We start from the raw sequence: 9,974 nt of genomic DNA, 5'->3' as shown, positions 1-9,974 counted from the left end.
CACAAACTCCACCTGCGTGTTTAGTTTGGATTTATTACGCAACAGCGAAATGCTTGAAGGGCGGGATGGGGGGGGGGAACATTTATAATGGGAGTTGCTCACTTGGTGGCTATGCTGCGTTAGTCCGGCCGGGGGACAACAGCCAAAACAACACAAATGGACCACTAAATAGCGGCTGATGGAATACTGTCACACAATTGTGCTGGTGAGTTCGGTGGGCGAGGTAAGGCAACGCATGTGACGTCGTCGTTGTCTCTCTCAGATCGAGTAGAGACGCAGCTGCTCCTCCATGTCGCCCTCGGAGACGTCGCCGAACGTCTCCGTGTTGTCCTTAAGCAGCTGGAAGATGGCGGCCAGCTGCTCCCGCTGCACCCTGGGAAAACAACGGAGACCAAGATTGTCCTCAGGCTGGGTCAAAGGTCGGTATACACACGCACACAAAAATAAAAATAAAGAAATAGTTACACTTATTTATTACAATGACATTCATGAAACACGGTTTAGTGTAGTTTTTAGCTTGTAGTTTGCAGTACTATAGCTAAGTGATAGTTGTTTCTAACATTTTAGTTAATTATTATTGATGGTGTATTTAAAGGCAGATTGTTTTTTTCATACAGCTTTTGATTATGCATTAATGCTCTGGCCACACACGCGCATTATGCTTATCTTAAGCACTTGGGCAATGCTTCAAGTAAGTGACTGCTGTACGAGGAGAGCCAATCAACACTTGGGCATGGACCCATGACACCTGGAAGTGACACCTTTAATTATCAAACAGGTAGGAAAGGTGATACATTTCCAGGCAAAATCCAGAGTGCAAGTCCCTGTGTCAACGGCAGGTGTCTTTTGTCTCCGTCATGTCCTGGGGTCAATCTGACCTTAGGTCAGTCTAGCCCGCATCGCACAGCAGCTTAAGAGCGGAAAGCTGCGAGTGAGAAGGCGGCTAGCGCAGATGCAGAACGTCACAGCATGTTTTTAACTGACCTCTGCTCCTCCTCAAGCTCCTCTTTGGACATCATCATCTCCATGTGGTGGGAGCGCGACTTTCCGGGGACGTACTTTAGCTCCGATTTGTCTGCAGAGAAAGAGGTATGCACGTTTAATAAAAACTTGCAATACAAAATCTCCCCTCTTCAACTGAAGTGGTGTTCCTAATATTGTGCCCGTTTTATGTGTATGAATGAGGAACATCTAGTCCAGCTCTGGAATGGACCATCATTCAAAGAAACATCACATGACCAAAACCCAGAACAGGTGAGTGGACTTCCTGTGTATATTGCGATATCTAGCATAACAGCGGTTTGATGACATGATGGTTTGAACCCAAACTTGATACATTTGTGTTTTCTTTATGGTCGGTGTCTTCGGACAAACATTAAATACATGCATATCATTTATTTATACAAATATGATATATGCGGGTACTCTGATTTCCTCCCACATTCCAAAAACATGCACGGTAGGTTGATTGAAGACTCTAAATTGCCCATAGTTGTGAATTTGAGTGCGAATGGTTGCTTATATGTTCCCTGCGATTGGCTGGTGACCAATTCAGCGTGCACCCCTCTTCTCGGACAGAGTCGGCTGGGATAGGTGCCAGCACGCCCACGGCCCGGGTGAGGATAAGCGGTACTAAAAATGGATGAATGGATCATGTGTGTAAAGACAAACGACGCCGAAACATATTTGGTAGTTCCTGAAAACATCTGGTGTAAAATAAAAGACATTTTAGACATTAAAGAGTTACTACAGGTGCTTTTCCCCCCCGGTCTAAACAAAAATGTTCTCATTTTATTAAATAACAGGTTAAATTATTTTAAATAATAAAATTGTAACACAAACTTTACATCCATTTATTTTATTGCACTTAATTTCATGAAATTGTTAATTTATTGCAAATAATAATCATCTTTGTAAAATACAGTTTTTCATTTCATATTTTTAAATTTATTTGATTAAATCGGTTAGTTATGGCAAATAATAAAATAAAAAATAGTAAAATTGTACACATACACGTACCTTTTTATTTATTTAATTAAATCGTTAGTTAAGTGATTACAATTGAATAATACAATGTAAAAACGAGATTTTTATTTTGTCAGGTCTGTCCATTTTAAAACTCAAATGTGGCCTTTAAGGACAAAGGTTTGCCCACTGTGCTGGATTAAATACACTCTGGTAGACTGTACAGAATAAATTGTCAATGGAATTTCATGCTCACCATTGATCTCCGGGCTCTCTGCTTCTCCGTCGGTCTGGGGGTAAGAGAAAGCACACTTTAGGAGCTCCTCATCAGAGAGCCCGATGAAGGAGCGCCGGCCGCGCCCCGACGACGCCTCAGACGACGAGTCAAAGCTTGTGTGCCTCGAGTCGAGCCGCGGCACGGACAGGCTGGACGCCGACGAGGAGGAGGAGCGCTCGGCCGGAGATGCCGCAACCGTCGCGGACTCCGGCTCCTCGTTGGTGTGATGCGGTTGCACCTCGTCCTGTGTGGGAGAATGAGGTGGTGTGTGTGTGTGTGTGTGTGTGTGTGTGTGTGAGAGAGAGAGAGAGAGAGAGAGAGAGGTCCCTCTGGGGATGATTGACAACTCACTGCGTCTCCACACAATTGAAGAACACAATTTTTGTTTGGTGATAATTGCTTTGGGGCTTTTTTTCTGGCAACCTAGTTTGTTATGGACAGCAAAAGGACTTACATTTGATTTCCAATGTGCAGCAAACCTTTATTTCTATTGGTACCCGCGTTTATGTACAGGGAATGAACTTGCAGTTGAAATGGTATTTCTAACGTGCATGGAGCTTTTGTTTCTATTGACACCCATGTTCATGTATGACAAATGGAACTCAATTTCTAGTGTGCATTAACCATTTGATTCTATTGGCACTCATGTTTTCTTACCTTTACTAATGAATTGAGTTGCAGTCAGAAAGTGATTACAACAGACATTGAGCCTTTGTTTCTATTGTCACCCACATTTGTTATGTGTGACATATTAACCAACGGTAAGAAAGCGATTTCTAATGTGCCTTTGTTTCTACTGGCACCAATGTTACTTTGTACAACAAATAAACTCGCAGTAAAAAGTGATTTCTAATGTGCATAGAGCCTTTATTTCAACTGGCACTCGTGTTTATTACGTGGACTTAAAGGTTACAACAAATGGACTTCATGCAGTAAGAAAGTGAATTTCAACGTGTGTCAAGCCTTTGTTTCTTTTGGCCCTCATGTTTGTTTTGTGGACTTAAAAGAAAAACAAATAGACCAGCAGTAAGAAAGGGATCACTAAGATGCATTGAGCCTTTGTTTCTATTGAAACCCACGTTTATGTGGATTTAAGGGTACAACAAATTGACTTGCGGTAAGAAAGTTATTTCTAATGAGCACTGAGCCAGCTAGATTTACAAGTTGACACTCGTTGGTCCTTTGACAGGACAGAGTGGGCGGGGAAGGTAAACAGTTTAAGAGTGACGTAATCTGCCACAGCTTTAACACAACAAACAAACAAATATGAAGGACACTTACTGATAGCACAGATTTGACCACATCCCAGTGGTCGTGGGAGCTGCCGCTCAACTCGCACCAGTCGTCCCTCGCCTCCTTCCCCTGCTTGATGTCCGGCATGTGGCCGTTCTGCATGACCGCCGACTCGCCTCCAGTGTCGGCGTCCGCACTGGGTCCCGCCGGGGTATAACTCCCGGCCGAAGGCGACGACGACGACCGGGAGGATCTGTTTAGCAGCGACGTCGCGACCACCAGAGCGAGCAGCGTAAAGATTACGGCCGATAAAACAAAAGTCAGATCCATGGTTTTGATGTTTTTTTTTTTTTTACGAGGCGCGCGTGGATCCATCGGCAGCCATAGCGACGCTTTGAGGATGATTTCACCCAGACGATCGGCGTTTACTGGATCAGGCAGGAGGCTCTGTGCGGCTATGACGTCACATCCTATGGCACCGCCCCTCCTCCTCCGTTGGCGATCAGGCGCGACGGCAACGTGCTCGCCTCGTCACCTCGCTTTTAATCTCATCAGCGGCCGAGTGTCCAGAGGTACCGTGGATGGATTGTTTGTGACAGCACCCGTGTAGGCCGAGGGTGACTTAAAAAAAAAAAAAGTCCAGCACAGGTCAGCGGAGATGCTCGCCCTGACCCGAGGGAGACACTTCCGGGGACGTAATCACGTGACGTTTCCATGGCGTGTCCAAATTGGGCCGCCGTCGTCCCAAATTTTATAACAGTACCTTACGTTTGTACTCTTTGATGTTTTCTAACGTGGACATACAAGTGATACAAATGGACTTGCAGTAAGCAATTTCTAATGAGCGTTTCTTTCGATGTACGCACAGACGTTTCAGTATGATGTTATGTGATTAAAAAATAGTCTATAACCACATTTCTAATGTGCATCAAACATTTGTTTCTCTTGCTGTCCTAATTTGGTGGGTACAACAGATTGACAGTTGCAAATTCCACTGTGTACTTGCTGACGACTGTTTGTGGGGGCCAGTGGCATTTGTGACATCAATGCCCACAACACACATGGAGTGCCTGAGTTATGGCCAATGACAGCTTTTATCGCTCATGGGAATAAAACGACTGAAAGAAATCAGCAACTGTCCAGACCACAGCTAAGGATACACTTTTTTTTTTTAAAATTATTCGGACCCCCATTTATAGACAAAAAGACTTCAGTAAGAAGTTATTTCTTGTATGCATCAAACCTGTTGCTTTTGGCACATGTACTTTTAATGTAACAAATTGATTTGGAGTATGAAAGGGATTTCATATGTGCAGTGTTGACTTGATGTCAATGTTTTACTATTCAGTATTTACTCCATTTAGCAAGTTTGTATGTTTTGTCACATGGACATAAAAGTAATACTAATGGTAAGCAGTAAGCAATTTCTAATGAGCATTTCTTTCGATATACGCACAGACATTTCAGTATGTTATGTGGTAAAAAATAAAGTCTATAAACACATTTCTTATGTGCATCAAACATTTGTTTCTCTTGCTGTCCTAATTTGGCAGATACAAGATTGACAGTTGCAAATTCCACTGTGGACAAAATGTAAAGTAACTAGTTTTTGAAGATGATGAATTACTTCCGGACTACTGTTTGTGGGGGCCAGTGGCATTTGTGACATCAATGCCCACAACACATGGAGTGCCCGAGTTATGGCCAATAACAGCTGTTTTATCGCTCATGGGAATAAAACAACTGAGACATCAGCAACCGTCCAGACCACAGCTAAGGAAAATTTAATAAATTTCAAATTATTGGGACCCACATGTATAGAGCACAAACTGACTTCAGTAAGAAGTTATTTCTTGTATGCACCAAACCTGTTGCTTTCGGCACATGTACTTTTAATGTAACAAATTGATTTAGAGTATGAAAGGAATTTCCTATGTGCAGTGTTGACTCAATCTCAATGTTTTATTTACTATTCAGTATTTACTCCATTTAGCAAGTTCTCTTAAGGATCAGTGTGATAGCTTCTATTTTTGTGTAGTTTATCGTTGTGAAAACTTCCAGAAGCTCAATGTATTTAAAGTTCAACTGTTGTAAACCTTTAACCATGCAACAAAATTGAAGCATTTTTTTTTTTTTTACCTAGTCTACTAAATAAGCACACAAGCAGCTCATTTTCAACAAATACGTTTATTAGCACTCACCTAAAGAAAATGGAAAAGGTTAACTGGGAATGCGTTGCACAAAAAGGTGTGATGAGGCAGCTGAAACTGCCCTTATTTTTTTCTTAAATTAATGTCAACCCTTAAACTGTGAGCCACACTGGACCCACTTCCAAAAAAAGCGAGTGATGAACCAGACAAGGGTATAGGAAAGAAAGGAGGGATAAAGAGCTGTACAGCACACAGGAGGGGTTTCAAAGAGGGCATGGGGACAAGGAGGAAGGGGATGGATGATCTGCCACACCTGTGAGCTTACAAACCGGCAAACAGCAGCGGAGGGTCGAGCGCCCCGGAACAGTGACCGGGCACTCAGCACCGCAACACGCCACACCATGTCACCACCGCACTGCACTGCATCTTAACAGCTAACCAGCATTACTCAACTGCTACACAACTGCGCCTAGTGCACAAAAGATACACAAGAAAGAGGGTTAGAGTCATAGGAAGCAACTTTAACCAGACAAAGAGTTGACAGAAAAATCCATTTAAAAAAAAAAAAAAACAAAAAAAAACTTTGTCATCAAGACAAATGAAGCCACACTGACAAAACTGATTTATGTACAGCATGTTTGCCCAATTGAGAGGGGTAACAAACCAATTATTTGTAATTGACAACCTCCTGCCAAGAAAAAGACAAAGTCTTCCATTAAAAGATGGAAGTTAATTAACTTCCATTAAACAAAATTAACTCAAACATTTATTGAAGAGTACAAATTCAAAAATAAAGCAATTTAAAAGGGGGGAACAAAAACATACAAATCTATTTCAACAGGCCCAACTTTTTAAATGACAAACATGATTTTTTTTTTTTTTTAGCACAAGAAAGATGAACTATTTAGGAAACATTTAGACCAAGTTCCAAATAACCTTTCAGTCTGCTTTCAGTGGCAATAGTGGAGTCCCCTTGAACATGGTGAGACTCATCCTGATGTCCTCAGCAAAAAGACGCAATCATCTGAGAAATCTGCAAGAAAAGAGATCAGAGTTAACAAGAAAGCATCTGAAAAGATGCCATTTTAACTCTTAACCCAAATATTTACAACGTGCGAGTACACCTCATATGTATGCGTTTACGCACCTTCCGTAGTACCACATTCCCAAAAGACTAGCTCTACACAGGACTCTTGCACTCTGGCATCATTTAAAAACAAACCTTTGGGTTGAGAGGCGGGAGGGCAAAGCACAGGAAGCAGGTGGGGGCCCCACCCCGGGCACGTCCGCCCGCGATCCCTGTGAACGTACCTCACCACACCACCTCAAACACCAACTGACAGCCCCGCACCACCACCATGACGACCTGCTCCTGAACAACCAAGCGTTGCCTGGGTGACCTGCTCCCGAGCAACTGCCATCGCCCCCCCAGCAACAGGCAGGTGACATGGGCAGGTCACACACTAACTGCTCTCATACTGCCACACCCCCATCTCCTCCTCCTCTCTTTGCAAACAGGACTCAGCAGCTTGGAGGAAAGAATTCCACATTTAGGTGAACGTTTGGAGTGAAGCACACCCATATATACTCACATTAGCCCAATTCAAACGCTCTTTTGCATGTGTTTTGAATTGTTTGACTTAAACAACACACATGCTTTAGAGACAAATTCATCTTGGCTATTGTATTTCTAAAATAGTCATGGTTCTGCTGACTTGGTTGCTTATGAGAAATTTTAAAAAGAGCAACCTCAAGACATCAGAATACTAAACATCTGTTCATCTATGTATTTATGACATTCCACCCATCCCACTAAATACCGTCATGTCGCATCCAACGTTTGAGCTAAGGCTCTGTTCCGTTGCCCTCTGGAGACTTGGGCCGGCTCTTGGACTTGGACCTGGATCTGGACCCGCGGTTGGAGGCGGGGGTCCGGCTCCTCGACCTGGACCGAGAGGGGGACTTGGACTTGCTCCGCTTCGGGGTCCTGGACTTGGATTTAGACTTGGACCGAGACCTGGATCGGGAATAGGAGCGGGACCTGGACCGGCTGTAGCGACGGCGACACCTGGATTGGGAGCGGCTCCTGCTCCTGGAACGACTGCGTCTGCGGCGTCGAGGGCTCGCTGAACGCCTGCAGAGAGAAACATTGAAATTTTACAAAGGCCTTAAAAACAGTATTCAATGAAATTCCATCTTGTCACTTTACCGTGCTCTGTGGAGGTCAAACTAAAAAAAAACAGCTAACATAATTAAAGGGGAGGGGCAAATGACAGTGTAGAGTTGGCTGACTGTACTCTTGAGGGGTGGACATCGACAGCTTGTGTATGAATGCACTTATTACGCGTTTGTTTCCTTACCGTTTGTTCAAAGTGATTGAAAATGCACTGCCTATGCATTACAATACGTTGTAATTAGTGATGTAAGCTATATTTAACAAACTATACGTTACCTTGTGTTAGCAATCAGACGGACTGTGTGCTGCAATTTATCTTGTTTGAAAAGATTTCAATCTTTGCACCTTCGGTTTTACAGACTCCTCATGGTTGATGAAATTGCCCCATTTTTCTCTCCAACAGAGTAGTGGATGTGGCTGCAGTAAACCGTGTGCTGAAGAGATTTTGATTCAACTTATTTGTAATCAAATTGTTTCATTAATCTTTACATTTACTTTTGATAGGCTTAGGAAAAAAACAAATATTCCACCACTGCGAAAACTGACTGAAATTGCATTTGGCCTGTTTATTCCGATTGAGTAGTTCATATGAAGCATGTTCATTCGCTTTGGGCTTCTAATACGATTGTACTTGGAATAGAAGGCTCCATGTAAAAACCACAAAAGGTTTATGAAATGTGACACTTACTTGATGGCTCGTTTAAGTCATTTTTTGTTTAATGAAAGCATTTCACAAAGAGATGGTGTGCTGACTGCATTTTGCTTACCTTCACTTACAAGTTTAAAACAACTAAAGACGATGAAGCCCAGTCACCCCCAAATGTGGACAGTGCATTTATTTGAGCGTTGGGCCTCTTCTGAATATATTTGTGTATTTATATTAACATTTGTTTATTCCTGTAGAACTTCATTAGATTTTTACTTCTAAAACTACATGTACATAGATATTTATTTTCTCCTGCGCTCCACAACCAATTTAATACAAGAAAATAGTCTGTTTTAACATTGCTCTGTTTGTGATAAAATTTTCATCATGTAAACTAAAGCACTGACTCCTCTCTAAAACGTGCTAGATTAGGATATTTAAATTGTAAAAAAACAATAAAAAGTTAAATTCATCTCCTTTAATAAACGACAACAGTATAATCTAATTCACCTGTGGCTAAAAATAAACGTTTCGCACGCTCTTTGATGCAACAGAATATATCAAAGCGGTAACGGAAACGGGGGCCTAGCAGACCAAGATCTGAGCACGTGCTAACTTTGTTTCACATCATCTCAATTTTCGCCCCCCTAACCTAACGTACCCTTCGTACCGTCGCGGCGCAGCCCCTCTCCGGCTGTACATAGAGTCCGGCGGCCGGCCGTAGCGGGCCATCTGCACGCGGAGCTCCCGTCCGTCGAGCAGCGCTCCGTCCATGGCGTCCATGGCGTCCTCGGCGTCGCGCTTGTCCAGGAAGCGCACGAAGGCGAAGCCGCGGCTCTCCTTGGTGTACCTGTCCCGCGGGATGTACACGTCGCCTACCCGGCCGTACTTCTCGAACACACGGCGCAGCGTCTCCGGCGAAGTCCGGTAAGTCAGGTTATCCACTTTGAGGGAGGTCATCCCCTCCACGTCTGGCGGCGGCCTACCGTAGCTGCTCATTTTCTCCGCGGAACCGAGCGGTGGCCACTAACTAAAACACTCCAAGCTACTCCTGAATGTAATATAACAAAACGCCGCTAGTTCTGAAATCTACGCAAGACTCCAAAATGATCTCAATGTTGAAGCACTTACGCGTATGCACCACTCGAACGGTCTGCTTCTTGTACACGAAATGGCGGCAACAATGCTTCCTCTCCCTCTTTATGCTCCACTCGTGGTGGCCTTCTCTGATTGGCTGATGGCCTCGCGCGCTTTGCCCCCTCCCAACTGTGCTTCACTGCCCCCTGTTGACGGGGAGGTTACATCCTATGTGGGTTATGTTGCCAATTTAGCGTGGTTGTTGCATGATTTAGCAACTTCTCAGAAAACCACAACTATTTCTCCCCAAACTCACCTAGCAACAAATTAAGCTACTTAAAAAAAAGTCTGGTAAAACAAATCAGTTCTGCTTGCAATTGTTATGCAATGCAGAGGGGTCAAATAACTTTATGAAAATCAAACATTGCAATTTGAATGCACTTAGAAATA

At 43.4% G+C, this 9,974-nt stretch overlaps 2 protein-coding genes across 8 annotated transcripts; both read right to left on the bottom strand.

The window, feature by feature from the left end:
* Positions 1-15: 15 nt before the first annotated feature.
* Positions 16-3,979, bottom strand: LOC133418041 (matrix-remodeling-associated protein 7-like). Its single transcript, XM_061706371.1, has 4 exons — positions 3,524-3,979; positions 2,222-2,486; positions 985-1,075; positions 16-373 (listed from the first exon to the last, which is right to left on the bottom strand). The coding sequence occupies exons 1-4, from the start codon at positions 3,848-3,850 to the stop codon at positions 259-261; spliced, it is 798 nt and encodes a 265-aa protein (XP_061562355.1). The 5' UTR covers positions 3,851-3,979; the 3' UTR covers positions 16-258.
* A 1,664-nt stretch (positions 3,980-5,643) lies between these two features.
* Positions 5,644-9,655, bottom strand: srsf2a (serine and arginine rich splicing factor 2a). Of its 7 annotated transcripts, none has more exons than XR_009767200.1 (3): positions 9,109-9,643; positions 6,562-7,759; positions 5,644-6,094 (listed from the first exon to the last, which is right to left on the bottom strand). XR_009767200.1 is itself a non-coding variant. In XM_061663879.1 (3 exons), exons 2-3 carry the CDS (start codon positions 9,444-9,446, stop codon positions 7,471-7,473), a joined length of 627 nt encoding a protein of 208 aa, XP_061519863.1. In that variant the 5' UTR covers positions 9,447-9,498; positions 9,579-9,655; the 3' UTR covers positions 6,468-7,470. The 7 variants fall into 7 exon arrangements, 5 of the variants coding, with proteins under 5 accessions (XP_061519863.1, XP_061519862.1, XP_061519861.1 ...); XR_009767201.1 differs by lacking the exon at positions 5,644-6,094 and having other exon boundaries at positions 6,468-6,658; positions 6,848-7,759; XM_061663879.1 differs by lacking the exon at positions 5,644-6,094 and having other exon boundaries at positions 6,468-7,759; positions 9,109-9,498; positions 9,579-9,655.
* Positions 9,656-9,974: the final 319 nt, after the last annotated feature.

The sequence above is a fragment of the Phycodurus eques genome, chromosome 19 (assembly GCF_024500275.1).
Source record: "Phycodurus eques isolate BA_2022a chromosome 19, UOR_Pequ_1.1, whole genome shotgun sequence".
Lineage (NCBI taxonomy): Eukaryota > Metazoa > Chordata > Actinopteri > Syngnathiformes > Syngnathidae > Phycodurus > Phycodurus eques.
Note: the sequence above shows the minus strand (reverse complement) of the source record. Positions and strands in the feature narration are given on the sequence as shown.

Coding starts and splice junctions, on each gene's coding strand:
- srsf2a (XM_061663879.1), bottom strand. CDS start 9,446: ATGAGCAGCTACGGTAGGCCGCCGCCAGACGTGGAGGGGATGACCTCC. Junction 7,760..9,108: donor GCGCCGCGACGGTACGAAGG/GTACGTTAGGTT, acceptor TTCTCTCTGCAG/GCGTTCAGCGAGCCCTCGAC.
- LOC133418041 (XM_061706371.1), bottom strand. CDS start 3,850: ATGGATCCACGCGCGCCTCGTAAAAAAAAAAAAAACATCAAAACCATG. Junction 2,487..3,523: donor TGGTCAAATCTGTGCTATCA/GTAAGTGTCCTT, acceptor TCTCCCACACAG/GACGAGGTGCAACCGCATCA. Junction 1,076..2,221: donor AGAGAGCCCGGAGATCAATG/GTGAGCATGAAA, acceptor CTTTCTCTGCAG/ACAAATCGGAGCTAAAGTAC.